A 20,439-nucleotide genomic window follows, 5' to 3' on the forward strand; every position below is an offset into this window, starting at 1 on the left:
AACTAATATACATTCAATAAATAAGAATGATTTCCTATATCAATTTGTAATCCTAGACAAGAATTTACACCTCAACTTTGTCAATATAATTTGTTAATACTATATAGATAATATTACTTAATATTTATGGAATTTATATATAATAATTGATTATTAAATAACAATATTTAGGTATGATTCAAAAATAAAAATTTTAGGATTATTACTGGTTTGAAAAAGAAAATTTACAAATCTAAGGTAGTTGGAACGATATTTAAATTCTATTCTTTAGAGATAGAATTATTAAAGTTTTTAAATTTTCCTAATTCTTAAGCACTACTATTAAAAGAATAATTAAAGCTATAACCCCAATAATAGCTCCTATTATAAAAGCTCGTTTAGCTTTTGTCCATATTGAGGATGTTGCAGAAGAAATAACTTCTCCAATTCCTTTCCAATCTACATATGTTCTATTCTCAGTAATATCTTCAAGAAAAGGATCTACATTTGGAAGATCTCTACCTTTACCTACTGGATTGACATCTGAAATTTTGCTAGGTACAATAGCAATTTCTAGTTCAACTTGCCCCTGTTGAAGATTAGTTTGTATAGGATGTGTGAAACCATACCAAGTTCTAGGAATTCTAAGTATTTGAGATGAGTGCTTTCTAGCCTTTCCAAAATCATTAGAAAAGTCAATTGAACATTCCCCTATATTTTCACTTTGAATTAAACCATAGGACCATAGTTGGACCTTTAATATAGGATATTGGGTAGGTATTTTAATATTATATACAAATCTCCAATTAAAAATTCCCGTTCCATCTTTTGAATTATAGTGAGTTTCAGTAGATTGTGTTTCACTATTATTTTCCTCTTGGTTATAAACAGCACTTACATATAGTGAGATTGATGTATTCGATTCTATTGGGACTTGTCTTACACGCCAGACTACAATTCTAAGTTGAAATGTTTGTGGATCTGCAGAAGCTAATGGAGTAACTGGAATAGCTTTTGCAGCTTGTTCTGATAAAATTTCATACCATGCTCTGAGAGTTCCATGAGACACAATACTGTTGTCAATCCGTAAAGTTCTTAATTCTATGGGTACAGTGTTTGTCTCTACCATTGTCCTAACTTTGGGATGAAACCAACGATCTTCTATATCAATGAAAGTAGTTCCAATTACCTCTTCACTCATAGTTCCAGTTCCAATTAGAGAAATTTTTACAAAAGCATTTCGTGGTAGTATACAACCTATTTCATAGACTTGATTAAATTCTGGTCTATATCCTTGATGTCGTACATAACCAACATCTCTAATATTACTTGGATAAAGACTCCTGTTTTTAGATTTAGATATATTACTATCACTTTCTTGAGATCTAATATATATATATACAGAAGGGTTAGCATCACCACTGGGAGGTAACAAACCTCGAGCTGATAGTATGTAACACCTTGCTACTATAGGTTTCATTGAAGTATATTGATCTGCAATCCATTGCCTAGCTGTTGTAAAATTTTTTAGTTCTTCTTCTTCCAATTTTTTAATTCGATTTCTGATAACATAATCTTGATCATCTCTAGGTTGTTGTGTGATACAAAGGATATATTTAAGATAGCCAACAACATAATACAAACCTTTACTATTTAACTGTACTAATGGTAGACTTTTATAAGGGAGTTCTGTTAAATCTAAATCTTGCTCCATTTCGTAAGGTATTTCAAACCTCTCATCAACCTCATCATCATCAGCAAAAACTTTTAGATCAAAGTTCAAGAGGGTTGCATCAAATCCAAAAATAGTTCCTACAGCTTTAAGTTTAGAAGCCATATTAGCTTGATCTTCATCATCTGCTAATATATTTATGTATTTATTGTCTGTATTATCTTGTGATACTTTATTTGTATCCATTTCAATTTCTAGAGATCTATTATCAGCTCTAATTAAATCTACAACTGGATATAATAGTGAATTAGCCATATCTGGGTCATATATAGATCCTGTAGATGCCAAAGCACTTGTTGGAGCTGCCAATGATTTCATATTATTTAATACTTTCTTATTATCTTTATCTTCTTCTGTATTTTGAGTAGTTCCAACTATTGAATTCTTTTCTATACTAGATTCAAGAAAAATCTCTTCTTCTGTTGCAAGATGAAAAAATTTATCACTATCTCTCTTAACATTTTCATCATACCAAGGAATAGTGTTATTGAAGTACAGAGTGCCAAATCCTGAAATACTATCTGAATTTCCAGAATAACCTGAAACTTCTCCATGTACTGTAACTTCAAAGTATGATTGAAAAATATGCCTTTTTGGTAACTCAGCTGTTATAGCAAAATCATGAAGAAAATTCCAGTTTCCCTCACTTCCAGTAGCATTAGATGGAGTTGTGTCATGCCACAGTGGAACACTGGAAGTATCAACTTCCCGACCATAAGAAATTGAAACTACAGGATTTTTAATAGACTCAAACATTCTAATTCCTACTATGAAAAGTCGAATATCTGCTGGGATTGTTGAAGGGCGGATATCATCATAGAATGGGTAATCTTTGACTTCTAGTTCAGAGACAAGTTCAAATGAACATAAAATCATTGCATTTATATTATTTTGAGTATTTCCAGTAGTAGATCTAAGCTTCAGCCATACTGGGAGTGTCTTCCAAACTTTAGGAACCTCAGTAAGCTTATAAGTTGCATATCCAAGGCGTTGTTCATATCCCATATAGCTTAAATTCTGATGATAAACTTCTATCAATATATCTGAAGCAAGTGATAAATTTCTTGGTAGTGAAACTTTAGTTTCATAAGCTTCATACCACTGTGGTACATATGTCGTTTCAATAGCACGAGTTTGAACTGATTGATCCCCTATAGAAATCTTAACATAAGGATTTGGAGGGACTGAAGATATCCCTGGAAGATTCATTCCTTCATAAATAAATGATCTAAAAAAAAAGTGATTTAAAGAATATTCAAGACGTTCTGGACGATCTGAGGCTGTATTTGCAGTAACAATCGTTATATCAGCTAAAATATTGAATATGTACCCATTATTAGAATCATAAATAGATTTTAAACTATACCAAGTAGGGTTTCCTGCGACTTCTCTTGAAATATTCTCTAAAGATATCCTTGTAAATGATAATTTACTGTATGTTGCAGAAGTCCAAAGGCCTTCTCCACTTCCAGTCATTGCATAAATAAACAAGTCCCATGGATCTTGACCATCTGATAAATAAAAATATGTCTCATCTAAGCGACCACTTTGAGAATCAAATATTAGGGGCTCTCTGTACATTGGCATAGATGGAGATGCTACAGTTTGAGGACCAATACAAAACTCCAATATAACTTCTCCTTGGTAATCTGGTCTACAAGTCACCTCATATACATCAATCCATAAAATATATCGTGTCATAGGAGGTTCATTTACTGGAGGAGCAGATTGTATTGATTTAATACTACATTTTTGACATTTCTGAGCTGTAGCTGATATTAACAAACGTCCAGCATAACTACTTGGAACAAGAGACGTCACGGACGTATTTGAAGATGCAAATAATTCAGCTGCACCTCCAGGTGGCTGAGTCCAGTAAAGATTAACCCAAGTTAAAGGAAAAGGTTCTTTGAATAATCTGAAAGCATCAAGACGGAATTTACCTAATAGTGTTGGTTTGGATTCTCCATTCCATAATTCAATAATTACATTTGAATCAGAACAAGGTGAATAAGCTGGTAATGAAATCATTACTTTCCACACAGGATTAGATTCATTCTTAATACATTTAGTGGACATTGTAGATACACCATGTCTCACACATACAAATGGTTCAACTAGATTGTACATCCCTGTAATTGGGGCTATATCCTGACCCTTGTATATATTTATTCCCAAATTATATAGAGTTAAAGTAACTTCTGGTCCTGCAGCTATCCTAGCTACTTGTTCATTTTCAGATCCATTTACCAAAGCTGAAGTTTCATCTATAACAGGGATTTGATCAGCAGGGGCAAATATACCAATTGTTAGTAATACATAACCCATTACTTCCCAAGGTTTTTCTGCTAGAATTAAAGGTACCCAGTTTCTGTACATCCAGTGTTGATTTCTACTATAAACATAGTTGAAACTTAAAATATGAGATCCAATTGTTGCACTAGATAAGATAAAGGCATGCATAACATTTACTTCTATGAAGGAACACTCAAAATCTGCCTTTGTTAAAGTGACAGTGAAGTTATACGATGCTTGAATTGATGTAGAAGATACTGCAGTTTGTTTTGAAGTTGTACGAATTTGATCTCCTACTTTTACCTCCACATAAGGGTTTGGAGTGATATCTTGATTTCCACTGTTGAACTTTAGGTCTCGTAACTCATACACATCAATTCGTATATTGTACTCGGTTGTTGGTTGTAACATTAGATCAAAAGGTCATCTCCAAACATCAAAAAGCCTAAATATAATGAAATTGAAACTTAAATTTTGTTCATTGTATATTCCTTGTATTAGAAAGCTACTCCTATAAGCAAGCAGAAATGTAAATATTAATAGCGCTAATTTATACCGCTAAAATAACTAAAAGTTGAGAATAGGTGAAATAGTATGGGTTCCATAGCTCAATTCTAAAATACTGCAATCTTCTACACAAGATAATTACCTGAATTTTAGATTGAATATTTTCAGAATAATGAAATAATCATATGTAAGACTAATTATATGCATCTTGAAAATGACCCATGATGCTATGTGTGACTTTCCTAAAGTAAAGGACATATCTGAATGGCAGAAGCTATGCTCATGTTATAGATTTCATTCAGAAGAGGAGTATAAATTAGATTGGTGGTTCAGTGTAATTGATTGGATTTGTACAAATAATGATTCTTTCTTAGTCAATATTAAAGATGTAAGGAAAACCTGCCAAAAACAATTTAAGGAGTGGCCAATTGAGATCCTATGTTTACCAAATATTTTCAGAGCACTTGTCAATAAACGGAAGATTGTTGAATTAGATTTAGTTTTGAATAAAATGGAACTTATATGGGAAGAAGCATCCAAAGCACAATTAGGAAGTTATATACAAAGAAGTAATTCAAAATTGAAATGGTTGGGATCTCTTTTTGGTAAATTATATTCTAATTTTGATGAAGATATCAGTTGTGTGAGTATATCAGAAACTCCTATTGAAAATGAGAATACACAATTTATTTGTATATCCATGATTAAAAGAAAGTTTTGCAAATTTTTCCAAGATTTAAATGATGGTATAATTGGGGTTATATCATCTGTTTCAGTCGACGAACAGATTACTATCTCTAAAAGTAGACTTGTCGATTATGTTTCGAAGAATTATGAGATGATACAAGAAATTCCTTGTAGCAACATTGTAGATATTATTATATGGTATATGATGATCTTTTCTCCTCAGCAATGGGTAGCTAAACCCTTTACTACATGTTCTCCAATATCTAAAACAAACATCCATGCTGTGAAATTTCAAAAAATTTCAACAGCAAGACAAGTACTAAAGTGGAGTGAAGTTTCTATAAGCGAATCTGACCAGGCTGAAATTTTGTTAATCACTACAGAGGAAAATTTGAATAGAACACTTACAAATCTTGAGGGCAAGTACTTATTTCATGATAAAAAATGTAGGGAGTATGCACTTGCAGACCAGAAACAGTTGGCTATTAACCACTTAAAACAGAAACACAATATTGAGAAGGCTTTGAATGATATTAATGAACAGCTTTTAGTTCTGAGTAATTCCAAGGTTATCAGGGATTCTTCTACTGTAAAGATGTCAGTATTAAGTGCCTTAGAATCATCATCAAATGCTACAAAACTTAGTCTAGATGAAAATGAGGCTTTGAAAAAAGTGGAAAATATTGCAGAAGTACAAGATGAACTGCAGAATTTACAAAGATCTATAGATTCTCTTGTAAAGACATGTATATCTGATGATATAGACCGTGCATCTGAAGATACGGAATTGGAGAAAGAATTAGATACTTTGCTTACCAAAGTATATATTGAAAATAAGCTAGAAAAAAGTACTATGAAGTTTATGGGAAATGAAGCAGATAAAAGTAATACCTCAAATACAAAGCCACAAGATAAAATTTCGAAATATGAGGCTACTGAAAGTTTTATACCCCTAAATTCCTAATTAGGAATAAAATATGGAGAATAGAATTTATTTTTGAGAACTAATAATGAATACATTATATATTTTTATTGTACTTATATAACATATTGAGTATTATCCCAACCACTGCTTGTAAAAATCATTACCTTTATCATCAATCACTATAAAAGCAAGAAAGTTTTCTACCTCAGCTAACCAGACAGCTTCCATTCCAAGGTCTTCAAAGTCCAATATTTGAAGTTTTTTTATTTTTTGAACACTATGAAAGGCTGCAGGCCCTCCTGGGACTCCAAGGTAGAATCCTTTGTGTTTCAGACATGCTTGTCTTGCAATTTCACTTCTATTACCTTTAGCCAAGGTAATGAAGCTCCCCCCTGCTTCCATGAATGGATCAAGGTATAGATCCATTCTACCAGCAGTAGTTGGACCTAAAGATCCACTAATCATATTTGGTGGAGTTTTTGCTGGACCTGCATAATATACAAAAGGATACTTTAACATGTAGTTTGGTAGTTTTCCAGTCTCTTTAAGATTGGACAAAATTCTAGCATGCGCAATATCTCTTGCTATTATTAGTGTACCACTTAGATTAAGTCTTGTACCCACAGGATAATTTGAAAGAATTTTCTGGACTTCTTTTAAAGGAAGATTCAAATTTATATGGATAGTTTCACTACTTTTTTCGACTTCACTGCTAGAAATTTGATCTGGTAAGAATTGAGCAGGATTTTCTTCAAGTTGTTCCATGTAGACTCCAGTTTTATTTATTTTCACCTTCACTTGTCTATCTGCAGAACAAGAGACTCCAATACCAACAGGGGTATGAGCTCCGTGTCTTGGTAACCTAATAACCCTAACATCATGACAATAATGTCTACCACCAAATTGAGCTCCAATACCAATATTTCTACTTAGTTCAAATATCTTTTGTTCCCATTCTATATCTCTAAAAGCTTGGCCAGTTTCATCTCCTGAATGTGGCAAGTCATCCAAATAGTGCGCAGCCGTTAGTTTTACAGTCTTAAGACATTGCTCAGGTGATAAACCTCCAATTACCACTACCAGATGATAAGGAGGACAACCTGATGTTCCAAGCTTTTTAACTGCATCAATAAGAAATTTCATTAGCTTCTCCTCATTAAGTAACGATTTATTTTCTTGGTATAGAAATGTACGACTAGAGGACCCTCCACCTTTAGCAATAACTAGTAGTTCATATTCTAATGGATTGTCAAAATTTGTCATAATATCTATTTGAGCTGGCAAATTACAATTTGTATTTTTTTCTTCAAACATACTTAGTGGACTTAGTATTGAATATCTTAAATTATGTTGTGTATAGGCATTGTAAACTCCACGGGAAATCGCCTCTTCATCATTACTTTGAGTCATTATATGTTTACCTCTTTTTGCAAAAATACAAGCAGTCCCTGTATCTTGACAGCTCGGTAAAATTCCTCCAGAAGCTATAGATGCATTTTTAAGTAATTCCAGGGCAATAGAGCGATCATTTTTTGATGATAAGACATCATCATAAATATTCCTTAAACTTTGTAAATGTTCTCTCCTGTAGAAGTGTTGAATATATATTATAGCTTTTTGAGTTACAGATGTTAATACTTCATTTGGAACAAAAAGTATATCCAAGTCTTTGCTTTTAGAATCTGCATCAGTGTGTAATTCAGGGTTTCTTAAAAAATACCTTTGTTCAACAAGTGAACTCTCTTCTAATTTTTTATATTTTGTCTCTAAATTATGTAAACTATCATCAGAGCACTTTTTCCGAAATATATTAGAATATGAAAACTTAGGTTGGTAACTACTTGACATAAATAGTTGACATATCACATTACAACTTTGTTTTCTTAAAAAAAGTCTCGAACTCTTATAAATACTTTTGTTCATAGTTATATTTCCAAAGAAAGGTAAAGAACGTCAAAATCCACAACTAAGATTAAATAAAATCTCGAACGAGGACTCAAAAGATAAAAGGGTAAGATCTAAAAATACATGCAGTATATAGCTAGAGTCAAACTCATCTTGAGAATCAAGTTATTAAACTAAATCTAGAGTTAAGGAAGAGAATTTTCTATCATAGATAACACCTAAGAATTTGGTAAAATTATTTCTATAAGAGATAACAAAATAATAAATTCAAATATATTCTAAGTCTATCCCTTCCATCTCTTTTAAAGCTTATCCAAGTAGTTATCCAAAGGTGGAATTTCATCTTTTATGTTCTTTCTCTTTCTGATAGATTTAACAAGTTCTTCTGTCTTGCTTCCTTTCTCCAAAGGATCTCCATTAATCAATTCCCAGTGATCAAATACACATTGAGGGAAAGCCTTACCAGAAGTAGCAGCACGGAGAACAGTTGTAAACTTGAATGAGTCAGCTACAGGTAAATACGCCTTAATTTCTACCTGAGGAGTACCGGCTTTTGGTTCTTCATGGAATACATGACCTCTCCTTTGATTAAGAGTTGCATATATGCCTCCAACAACTTCCTGAGGAGCAGATATCTCAACCAGGAACATTGGCTCCAAAAGTCTCGGAGAAGCTGTTAATTGAGCTGCATACATAACTCTACGGCAAGTTGGAGTAATTTGGCCTGCACCACGATGGATAGCGTCTGCATGTAAGGTCACATCTAATAAGTTAAAACGAATACCTCTCATATCCTCTTCACACAATATACCTTCCTTAGTAGCCCATTGGAATGCAGAGTTGCAATGATCCTTTATTTCATTCAAATACTGGATACCTGTTGTAGAATCTATCAGAAGATTTGGGCCTGTAGTCTCAGGACCAAAACACCAAATCTTCATGGCGGTATTTTTGTCAAAACCATATTTATCATGCAACACATTACATCTTTCTTTAGGATCATCCCGAGGAGTAATCTTGCCCTCTTCAATATCATCTGCAAGACCATCTGGTAAAGGTTCAGCTACCATGTAAAGTCTATTATGTTTGTTTGGAGATTTGGACAAACAAGTTTGACTTGAAACATTAATAACAGTTTCCCTATATGACACAATAGGATCAGATGCTATAATCTCAATTTGAGCATATTCTTGTTCTAAGTCCTGTAAACATATTTCAACATGCAACTCTCCACAACCAGCAATAATATGTTCGCCTGTCTCCTCTTTAGTACAAACAACCAAAGGATCTGATTTAGAAAGTTTCTTTAATCCTTCAACCAGTTTGGGCAACTCCTTATTATCCTTAGGACGAACAGCTACACGAACAACTGGTGATACAGAATATTTCATACATGCAATATTGTGAGCAGTCTCAGAGGTAGCAATAGTTCCAGATTTGAGTAAATATTGATCAATCCCTACTAAACCCACAGTATTTCCTGCAGGAACATCAGGAATTTGCTCTACATAGCGTCCCATCATAAGAACAGTGCGTTGGATATTCTTAATATTTAAATCCTCCTTACTTCCAGGGGTATATCGTGGACCTTGAATGCGAACCTTCTGACCAGTTCCAACAGTCCCTGAAAATACACGACCAAAAGCGTAGAATCTACCCTTGTCACTAGTAGGAACCATCTTAGATACAAACATACATAAAGGAGCATTAGCATCACAATTTCTAATACCGACAGCTGTCTCATCATCTTGAGGACCTTCATATAAATTCTCAACACGATATTTCTGAGCTGTTGCTGGAGATGGTAAATGTGTAACAATCATCTCCAACAAAGTATCACCAGCATTAAGCCACAATTGCATTACCTTCTTAAGTAAAGGTTTGTCAACGAGATTCTTATCATCTCCCTTTAGCTCAATACCCAAATTAGTTAACATTCTCTCATACTTTGATTTATCTCCATTCATTATAGAGCTGAACAATTGACAAATAGGGTCCATAATAAATTGACAAAAAGCTCTCTTGCTACCCGGTTCATGGGTTTTTGTAAATTTCTTGGTATCAGGATTGAAGAAGTTGTCACCCCATAAACGTTGCATCATTTTAGACTTCTCAACTCCGAATTTCTTGGCATATATACGAGCAAATTTTTCAATAGTAAATGCCCAACCATGTAAACCTGAACCAAATGAAACTGTCCCTTTCTCAGGGAATACCTGAACATCACCCATAAGTGTATCAGAATATGTAGAAATAATAACATTCACATTCTCAATAACACGAGTGAAATTCTGATATATATCCTCAGCTTCCCATTGTAACTCTAATAGAGCTCTATCAACTTTGTTAACATGTAAAACTGGACGAATTCTTTCATTTAGTGCCTGCCTTAAGACTGTCTCTGTCTGAATACATACACCATCCACAGCATCAACAACTACCAAAGCACCGTCTGTAACGCGGAGAGCTGCTGTGACCTCAGAAGAGAAATCTACATGCCCTGGAGAATCTATTAAGTTGATCAAAAATGGTTGTCTACCACTACCATCTTCCAAATCATGTTCAAAAAATAAGGAAATTCCAGTTGACTTAATTGTAATACAGCGTTCTTGTTCATCTGCACGAGTATCTGTAAAACGAGCATCTCCAGCTGCCTTAGAAGCAATAATACCTGCCTTACATACCAAAGAATCTGTAAGTGTGGATTTACCGTGGTCTACATGGGCAATAACAGACATATTACGAATGTTATTTGGTTTGCCCATAATCTCTCTAATTTGTTCGACTGTAAAGTTGACCATTGTTAAATAATACTTCTCTTGTAGACTATTGCTAAATCTTAAACTAACAGCTTAGAAATCTTCTAATAATTTAAATTCAAAACAATGCTTTGATTATTTAAATTAAGCACTGTTGTCTCATGCTATAAGTTATTTAAGAGACATTTTTACCACTTAGACATTGTACCGCCATAGTACGTGTATCTAATATAATATTAGCTGCACCTTCAAGATGGTAATTGGATTGTGGGTTCAAAAAAACTGTTAAAGATCATTTGGGTTGGAGACGAGTAAACTGGCGGGTGACATATATGATCACTTTGGCGGTAATAGTGAAGTTATTTATATTTTATTTGGGACACTTTTTATTACTTTCTAAACAGCTGCAATAAGTAATTTGTAGGTTTTTATTACAAAATTAACTTAAGCTACTTTTATATATATTTAATTTATTTTGGCACATATACTTTTGAATTTTTAGGTGAGATATGTTTACTTATATGGTATATATATAGTTTCTAATTTATACTGTGTACTACTGTACATATTTATATAATGATAAATCTCTATTAATTAAGAGATATCTTGTGCCTAATCTTGTACTTTATAAAAAGTATGAGGTACCAATTATAACCCACACACAATCAGTATCCCGCATTAATTCTGATAAATTGAAAGGATTAATAGAGGGAAGTCGTTAGGCAATTTTTTAGAATTGATTGAACAGCTTTCTAAGGAAAACTGTATTACTAACGAATTTAAAATGAGTATAACTCAAAATAACAACTTGTGGGTTGAGAAGTATCGTCCAAGGCAGATAGCCGATATATATCACCAAACTGAGGTTGTTAAGATGCTTAAGAATGTATTGGAATTTGGTAATATGCCACACTTACTTTTCTATGGACCTCCTGGGACAGGTAAGACATCTGCAATTCTTGCTCTTTGTCGTGAACTATTTGGAAATGATGAATTTAGAAATCGTACATTGGAACTGAATGCATCTGATGAAAGAGGAATTAATGTAGTTCGTGAGAAAATTAAGACATGGACTAGACAAGTGGTGTACAGTAATAAGATAAATCCCACTACAGGAAGGAAGATACCTCCATGGAAAGTTGTCATTTTAGATGAAGCTGAAATGATGACATCAGATGCTCAGTCAGCCTTAAGACGTATAATAGAGACATCTGCTAAGAATACGAGGTTTGTAATTATATGCAATTACATTAACAAGATTATTGAACCTCTGGCAAGTAGATGTGCAAAATTTAGATTTCAGCCGATATCATTCAAGGCTCAAAGAGAACGACTAAATTTTATTTGTCAGCAGGAGAATATAATCTGTGAACCTGAGGTATTTGATATTCTGGTTGACTTATCTCAGGGTGATTTAAGGAGAGCTATAACTATACTGCAGTCTACATGTGAGTTATATAGCGAAGAGGAGATTGTAAAGGCTACTTCGGTCATAGAAGTTGCAGGTATTCCACCTTTAAGTGTTGCTGAAGGACTTATGAACTTTTGTCTTACTAAAGATATTGACAGTATAGTTCAGAAAACAACAGATACTATAAATGAAGGATGGGATGTTGCCACAATCATAAGACAACTAGTTTTATTAATAACTGAAAATAAGGATTTGGATGATGCCAAAAAGGCATATTTAGCATTACGCTTAGCAGAAGCAGATGCTTGTATAACAGATGGCTCAAATGAATTTCTTATACTACTTAATATATGTTCGAATATGCAGAGTGTAATGGTATGAACTACTATCTAATAACTGAATATCACTCATTAAATGATGTCTTATATTTATTATGCTATAAGAGTTAGTACAAAATAATTAAGGATCTAGACTAACTAATCTTTTTACTTCCATGAAATTTTGTACTTTTTGCTTCACATAGTCTATTAATGTGTTCTTGATTTGTACTATCTTCATTTTCACTTTTAAGAGATTCTTCGTCGTACATCTTACTAACCTTGCTAACTAATAAAGTAGGTGATTGGAACTCTTTTTTTCTAGTAACTTCTTGTTTACTTTTTGACTTAAAATTAGATATGTCTTTCTCAGGGCTTTCAAGGCTTCTTCTATTTGTTAACATTTCAATTTCATATGGATCATCAATTTTACAGGCCTCTAAAGTTTCAATTATAACTTTTTTTGGAGCTCTTTCTCCAGAAAATTCATCATCACTATTAATATCTGGGATTTCTATGTGATCATCCCAAATTTTGTCTTTATTTGTAGTTGCACTTTCTCTATCACAGGCTAATTTATTGTTAAGCACTGAATTTCTGGACTCCAACTCAACAGCAACTCCAATAGGTATCTCAGTTACAGCTGCATATTTTTTAAAATTTTCACTAGGCAACCAAAGCCATATTAAGATTCCTATCAAAAAAGTTGTAAATGCCAATGGTATAGTATCATGAAGTATCCATTGATATTTCCAACGTTTTGTTATACTTAAAGAAAAAATATAAATTTCAACCACAAACACATTTATAGCCATAACAACTGCTCCACTCAAAAAAAAAAAGAATTTTCTATAAATGTATAGTTTTTCAGTCTGCTGTTGATTCTTGAGCTTAGATATTAATCCTGATAATTCGTGAAAAACCCAAAAAAATATTATGCCATTTAGTCCTGCAACTGGTACAACACAAAACAAAGTTGTTGTTGCTGATATAGAACTATTTGAGAAAATTTGTACTTGAGCAACATATTCCTTTAATAAGGAAAATGCTATATATAGAAAGCTAACAATATACAATCTAATTATCATATACTTATCTTGTATTGTAGATATTGTTACACCCATTCCTAAAGAAGCCATCAAAGTTAGCATAATCACTATCGTTGTTTTCAATATACTTGAAACTGTCGAAATATTATACATAATTTCCAAAGGTACCCCTTGTAAATTCCATGATTTGTAATAAAGAAACCAGCAAATAGTTTCGAATAATCCTAGCATAATTGCAACACCAGTTAAATATTGCATTGATACCAGCTGCTTGTGATGTCTAAGGCATTTATAAATCCAATATATTCCTAATAAGGTATAAATTATACAAGATACAAAATATAAACTTAACTTTAAATATTCTGTAGCTGGTAAATACCCATATGCATTTTTCACACTTACAACACCAGCCAAAGTTCCTTCTCTGGAAGTACCACAGTTTGAAATAATTATTGCATACACACCAGTCTTTGTTAAAATATGTGAGTTTACATCTTGTCCTTTGATACTCATGGGTTGTGTGAACCAATCTGAATTTTCAATATTAGGACGTAACAAGGTGTTTTCTCTTGGACATACACCCTTTAGTACATCTTCTTCATTACAGCAAAATCTTTTACCCTTTCTACTTTCTAAGTAACTTTGAAAATCTTCGCTAGGAAGTACAGTTATTTCCATACTTTCAAAGTCTGGATAGAGATCCTTCTTACTTGGTTTCCAAGTAATTCCATCAAAAATCAATTCAGGGTTACTATCAATCGGTGGTTTCTCTACTAGGCTATTGGGTAATTGATTATTACTATATACAAAGAATTGATAAGGGTGCACCATAAGACTTTTTGATGCAGGTGGTTCCATAAGATCAAGTGAAAATATCTGACAGTAGCAGCTGGAGATATTCAGTAGCAGCATACTCAGTATATCAAGTAGAAGTGTAAACATTTCTGCCTTGCTCAGATAAGTACTTTCCATGTGATTGAATACTATATTTCTTTTTTAGCTTTATTGGAGTATATCTAGCGTTTGCGGGATTCCAGTGAGATCTACCATGCATTTGGCACCACTATCTACATGAAAGAGGTAATTAAGCTAATAACTTTTAAATATAGATAGTCCTAAATAGTTAATCAAAAATTGGTGGCAGGTAGGTATATTAAGAGGACTTTGCTAGACTTCTAATGGGAATAATAAGGCAAAAATTTAATACTCACTGTTACAATACTAGCTAAAGGTTATTAAAATCGGACATTTGTGTACTTAAAAGAAAGTAAATTCTAATCAAAATAAAAAGGGGGTGATAAAATTATGTGTGATATTAAGTGTGATTTGTGGCCATTATAGAAAAAACAATTTAGTATTTGCAGAAGTGCATCATAGAGATCCTGCAGCCTTGTTGGCGCCAAAATTTTAGAAAAGTTTTGCCATCCCTACCCTTATACCTGGATTTTCTACTAAAATGAGAATATAACCTTAAATAGAGCTATATGAACATATCAACTAATGCAAGAATTGCAGGTAGATGTGGATAACAATATTTGTCTTAATACTAGTAGGAAAAGTGATTTAAAAGCACAAGAAGGGGAAATCTTGAGCTCTAACAATAATTTGATGTATATTCCACCATATAGGCTAGAAAAAAAAAGTTTGGAAGATTTAGTGGTTAATTCTCATGAATATCAAAAATTTATGTGGCATAAATTATATAAAAGCATAAATGGCATAATAAATAAACTGAATACAAGCAATATAGAGTCAATGCTAAAGGATATATTCAAGTTAAATATTGTAAGAGGCCGAGGTCTACTTGTTCGTTGTATAATTCGTTCTCAACTAGCAAGTTCACATTTCACAGCAGTTTATAGTAGTTTTTGTGCTGTTTTGAATAGTTATATTCCAGATATTGGATCACTATTACTCCACCTTTTGGTACAACAGTTTCGTGAATCTTATAGTGGAAATGACAAGTTAGTTTGTATAGGAACACTTAAATTCTTGGCTCATTTAGTAAATCAGAAGGTGTTTCATGAACTGATTGCTTTAGAGATCTGTTCGATACTACTCGAGAAAGCAACTGATGACTCAATAGAAACCTGTATTAATTTTGTTTTAGAGTGTGGTCAAACATTACTTGATGTATGCCCTAAAGGACTTGACACTATAATGAGTAGATTTAGAGTATTATTTTGTGATAAAAAAATTCACAAAAGGATTAAATACATAATAGAGAAGCTATTTAAGGAAAGGCGTATACATTTCAAGAATTATCCAGCAGTATCTGATGACTTGGATCTAGTTGAAGAGGATGATCAAGTTACACATTTGATTGATTTATTAGAGGATGAGATAAATATACAGGAAAATCTCAATATATTTGTCCCAGTAGATCCAGATATGTTTGCAGAAGAAGAAAGAAAGTGGGCAGAGCTAAAATTAGATATATTAGGGTATGAGGAAGAAGACGAACATCAGGATAGTGAGACTGAAGAAAGATTGGAAGCTTCTGGGGATAGAGAAAGTAATAAATTTGTAAAGATTGTGGATTATAGTGAACAAGAACTAGTAATTTTGAGAAAGAATATCTATCTTTGCATAATGAATAGCTTAGGCTTTGAGGAATGTGTTCATAGACTACTAAAATTAAATATTAGACCAGGTGGTAAGATGGAAGTTTGTATTATGTTAGTTGACTGCTGCTCTATGGAGAGAACTTATCAGAGATTTTTTGCTTTAGTAGGTGAGAGATTATGCAAGGTTAAAAAAGAGTATGAAGAAGCTTTTGCAGAGTTATTTGGACGTCAGTATGACACAGTTCATCGTTTGGAAACAAATAAATTACGACATGTTTCAAAGTTTTTTGCATATTTACTGAGTGCTGATGCAATTCCTTGGCAGGTTCTGAGCTGTATCACTCTTTCTGAAAGCGACACAACATCCTCTTCTCGTATATTTATTAAAATTCTTTTTCAGGAACTCTGTGAACATATGGGACTTGATTCTTTAGATGCAAAGTTGAAACTTCCTTCAGTGTCTCCATATACTGAAGGAATCTTTCCAAATGACCATAATATTAGCAATATAAGATTTTCTATAAATTTCTTTACTGCTATAGGGCTTGCAGCTTTAACTCATGACCTTCGTGTCCTTCTTAAAGAATATGAGGAGTCTCAGGCTATAAAGATCAATGAACTAGAGGATAATGATGAGAACTGTAGTAATAATGATCTTTATCAGTATAACAAAGAGGAAGAAGAGGAAGAGTTTGATAGTAATGTTGAGCAAAAAGCTAAAGATATAGAAGCTGGAGGTATTAAGGATTTAGATAGTCACTCTGGCTATACAAGAAATTATAATTCAGACTTAAAAAAGTCAGGGACTCCTTGTAAAATTAGTTTGGAACACAAAGAATATGGTTCTTTTGAAGATAACTTATATTTACCTAGGTATAGCCATTCTCTACGTAATTTACCCAATAAAAAGAGTAGCAGAGCATCTAGCCCACTACACCAGCATATGGAACACGATAAATTTAAAAAGAAGAGATATAAAAATTTTGAAAAGAAGCTAAATAGAGTAAATAGAGACATAGATACTAGTACATCATGCTATAGAATGTCTTCTAGCTCTCCTAGAGGAAAGTTTCGGGAACACAAAAGAAGCAGATACAGAAGTTTGTCTAGAGAGTTTAGTGCGTAATTCAAATATTTATAATAGTTTTGATAATTTTAGAGTATATATTTATATTATAGACTAAAAGTACACTCCTTACAATACCACACTCAGTAATGCATAATGATACAGGTATGGCAAGTAATATCGTATCCACACTATTTCTTGTAAATTTGTTAACATCCAATATTCAAACGAAATAAATTTAATAAATTAAAGAATTTAATCTTTACAAAGTGAGATCAAAGTAATATTGAAAATTTGTTATAACAATGATTGGGGTAAATAGTAGCATCTCTACAGGTGTGGCATCTTTTAGTAGAGATCTAAGTAGCCTTCCTGGGACTTCATTTATTCCTGCAAAAGCCGGATCACCCCAGAAGTCTCCCAGTAACTTATATGGAGTAATTCAGGCTCCTAGAGCTACATCTATCCGTGTTATGTTACCTGTTCGTGATATTGGAGATTTGACAGTTGTAACATATGAGCATCAAGCTTTTGTGGGATGCGGTGGATCTTTGAGATTCTTTCTTTTGGGAAAACAGGTAAAACATAAATTTATTAATGTTCCAGTAGATAAAGATAATCCTATTCCAGATTATATTGAATCATCAAAAGTACCATTAGGAGAGCTTCCAATTATCAAGTTAGGAGACCTCGTTATTTTTGATGAAATACCCTGTTTAAGATTCCTTGCTAAAAAACTTGGTGAATATGGGCGTAATTATTATATTGACTTTGTTATAGATGATGTTGTTATGCGGTGTAATCGTTGGAGAGATATTTTAATGGATCTGATCCTTTCGTCTAATAATTGTATGTTGGCTGCTTCTACAAATTTAGATAAAAGTGAAGCCCCTTATTCTTTAAATAATTCAGAGAATTCTGGAGGCTCTGCAATATCCTCTTTGGAAGGTTACAAACAGCTGAGAGAACAACTTTATACTGAATTTGAAGTTCTTATAACAAGTATTGGTGAAAAGGAGGGATCTTATATTGCAGACAAAGACAAGCCAATGATTTGTGATTTTGCCTTATTTTCTGTATTATTTGATGATATAAACCTCTCAGATATTTCCCCAGATTCGATGTTCCAGAGAATAGAGCTATTACCAGATAACTGTTTAATTCATCAATTTCCCCGTTTGAAGTCACTATTTTTGGTTATGTCAGAACTTCCATTAGTTAACCAGTGGATAAAAGGGAAATATTTCATACAATCAAATATTGATAAGGCTACTAACAAAGATTCTAATGAGAATGCTGCAGCTTCCACATTTCCTTTGCAGTCTTCCATCGTTGGAAATCAACAGCCAAGTCATTCTCTATATTCTTTGGGAGCAGGGAATGGAATAGCAAGTCCAGGAGTATTTTCAATTTATCAGTCGTCTCATCCTTTAAATCCTCCAATTCCAAGATTCCAATATCCTATGATCCCCTATATGCCAAATCAGGGATTAGTACAAGCAAGTGCTGGAGTTAGATTTGCTTTTCCTGGAGCTGGTTTACCTATCAATAATCAGCAAATACCGGTGATTCAAGCTAACAGTAGTTTCATAAATCCACACTTCGCACCTCAGCTAAATCCAAGTTTGATTCATCCATTTCCTATTTATCAGACAAATCTAGGATCTCCTTGTAATAGAATGAGCCCATCACAGAGTTTCACTTAATTAGATAAGTTAATTTATTTTGGTGTTCAAAGAATTAATGTATCTTGCAAATGTAGACAGCTTAAGTATCCAAAAGTTTAAAATTGTGTAAATATCTAATGATCCAAATTATAAACACAATCTTGCTTAGTTGTCTTTTTTGTATGTACTTTGTTTGAATAGTCCGGTGCTACCAAATTCCTAGAGCTTACTGAAATCCAATTTAATCAAAAGTATATTCTATTCAGGATTAAAAACTTTAAAGATTCTAATTTAAGCAGAATAACTATTATTTTGTGTCGGTATTTTTGAAAATAAAGTAATAAATAATTACTTAAACTAATCATTATAATTTTGGAATTATATATTGTATCTCATAAATTACAAGTCTTTACTTTCAAAGGTAAATTTTGAGCTTATTAAGGTATATACAATTAATAAAAGAAAATAAACCAAACCTCGTAATATATGGTTAAGATTTAGTCAATTATCTTCCTCAAATTACTCTATTATCAAAAAATGCAAAAGTGATATAGATAATTTTAAATATTTATTTTTTCATATCATTATTTCTCCCACTTTATAATTGAATTAGATAGTTGTCATTATTTATTATCTAGAAATCTCCTCAATTACAAAATTGTGATTCGTCATAACACACATATCTGCTGCAATTTTCATAGCACTGGTTGCAATATACAGTGCATCTAATTCAAGATTTGAATATACTAAAGCTCTAGCAGCAGCAGCTGCATATGGACCTCCAGACCCAATGGCCATTATATTATCGTAACTTTCAAGTACATCTCCATTACCTGTTAGCTGTAATGTAACATTTTTATCTGCTGCAATTATTACAGCTTGAAGATGACGTAAATATTTTTCAGTCCTCCAAGATCTCGCTAATTCAACACAGGCTCTGGTTAATTGTCCAGAATAATTGTCTAGTTTACTTTCTAATCTCTCTACTAGCGTAAAACAGTCAGCAGTTGCTCCCGAAAAACCAAGAACAATATTGCCAATTTTTCTAATTTTACGAGCATTCGGTTTTACAACTAAGTTACCTTGAGATACTTGGCCATCTCCAATCATAACCTAACATTTCAATTAGTAATTTCAAGTGATTTCATCTTTAAAAATATTCAAAGCTGAAGTAGAAAACTATTTAATTGATTGAAACAGGAGACTTACCAATGAATTCTTTGTTCGAACACTCAAGATAGTTGTACTATGCCATGCTTGCCTTTCAAAGCGACTTTGATGATATAGTCTACACTTCTAAAAAAAAATCCCAAAATAGTTTTATTAAGACCAATAAATGCAGAAGTTTAAAAGTATCTTTAGTAAATGTTCAACATACTTTTGAAAAACCACAAACTAAATTATATTTTAAAAAATCTTTAAAAAAAATTTGCATTACATTTATTTTAGTTTGTAGAAAAAAATATACAGATCTAAAATATTTGAAATTTATTTCTCGGTTTTCCGAAGATCTATATAATAGTGGCTTATCACGTGCTACATATATATTTTACTTTAAAGTAGACCTAAATAT

At 32.6% G+C, this 20,439-nt stretch overlaps 9 protein-coding genes across 9 annotated transcripts; 4 read left to right on the plus strand and 5 right to left on the minus strand.

Moving 5' to 3' along the window:
* Positions 1–301: 301 nt before the first annotated feature.
* cand_023720 (C2 domain-containing protein) lies at positions 302–4,417 on the minus strand (the record flags this gene model as incomplete). The annotated part of the gene is made up of 1 exon (XM_067212602.1): positions 302–4,417. One exon carries the CDS (start codon positions 4,415–4,417, stop codon positions 302–304), a length of 4,116 nt encoding a protein of 1,371 aa, XP_067068875.1.
* Positions 4,418–4,727: 310 nt separating this feature from the next.
* On the plus strand, positions 4,728–6,164 carry cand_023730 (uncharacterized protein; the record flags this gene model as incomplete). The annotated part of the gene is made up of 1 exon (XM_067212603.1): positions 4,728–6,164. One exon carries the CDS (start codon positions 4,728–4,730, stop codon positions 6,162–6,164), a length of 1,437 nt encoding a protein of 478 aa, XP_067068876.1.
* Positions 6,165–6,257: 93 nt separating this feature from the next.
* Positions 6,258–8,048, minus strand: cand_023740 (fumarase; the record flags this gene model as incomplete). Its single annotated transcript, XM_067212604.1, has 1 exon — positions 6,258–8,048. One exon carries the CDS (start codon positions 8,046–8,048, stop codon positions 6,258–6,260), a length of 1,791 nt encoding a protein of 596 aa, XP_067068877.1.
* Positions 8,049–8,332: 284 nt separating this feature from the next.
* cand_023750 (elongation factor 2) lies at positions 8,333–10,831 on the minus strand (the record flags this gene model as incomplete). The annotated part of the gene is made up of 1 exon (XM_067212605.1): positions 8,333–10,831. One exon carries the CDS (start codon positions 10,829–10,831, stop codon positions 8,333–8,335), a length of 2,499 nt encoding a protein of 832 aa, XP_067068878.1.
* A 742-nt stretch (positions 10,832–11,573) lies between these two features.
* cand_023760 (replication factor subunit 4) lies at positions 11,574–12,581 on the plus strand (the record flags this gene model as incomplete). The annotated part of the gene is made up of 1 exon (XM_067212606.1): positions 11,574–12,581. One exon carries the CDS (start codon positions 11,574–11,576, stop codon positions 12,579–12,581), a length of 1,008 nt encoding a protein of 335 aa, XP_067068879.1.
* A 91-nt stretch (positions 12,582–12,672) lies between these two features.
* cand_023770 (lung seven transmembrane receptor family protein) lies at positions 12,673–14,424 on the minus strand (the record flags this gene model as incomplete). Its single annotated transcript, XM_067212607.1, has 1 exon — positions 12,673–14,424. The coding sequence occupies one exon, from the start codon at positions 14,422–14,424 to the stop codon at positions 12,673–12,675; it is 1,752 nt and encodes a 583-aa protein (XP_067068880.1).
* Positions 14,425–15,066: 642 nt separating this feature from the next.
* cand_023780 (Mif4g domain-containing protein) lies at positions 15,067–17,259 on the plus strand (the record flags this gene model as incomplete). The annotated part of the gene is made up of 1 exon (XM_067212608.1): positions 15,067–17,259. One exon carries the CDS (start codon positions 15,067–15,069, stop codon positions 17,257–17,259), a length of 2,193 nt encoding a protein of 730 aa, XP_067068881.1.
* Positions 17,260–17,504: 245 nt separating this feature from the next.
* cand_023790 (uncharacterized protein) lies at positions 17,505–18,905 on the plus strand (the record flags this gene model as incomplete). The annotated part of the gene is made up of 1 exon (XM_067212609.1): positions 17,505–18,905. One exon carries the CDS (start codon positions 17,505–17,507, stop codon positions 18,903–18,905), a length of 1,401 nt encoding a protein of 466 aa, XP_067068882.1.
* A 591-nt stretch (positions 18,906–19,496) lies between these two features.
* Positions 19,497–20,301, minus strand: cand_023800 (proteasome A-type and B-ATP-dependent protease; the record flags this gene model as incomplete). The annotated part of the gene is made up of 3 exons (XM_067212610.1): positions 19,497–19,979; positions 20,076–20,162; positions 20,245–20,301. 3 exons carry the CDS (start codon positions 20,299–20,301, stop codon positions 19,497–19,499), a joined length of 627 nt encoding a protein of 208 aa, XP_067068883.1.
* Between the last annotated feature and the right edge of the window lie 138 nt (positions 20,302–20,439).

This window comes from Cryptosporidium andersoni (genome assembly GCF_001865355.1).
Source record: "Cryptosporidium andersoni isolate 30847 chromosome Unknown contig_17, whole genome shotgun sequence".
Lineage (NCBI taxonomy): Eukaryota > Apicomplexa > Conoidasida > Eucoccidiorida > Cryptosporidiidae > Cryptosporidium > Cryptosporidium andersoni.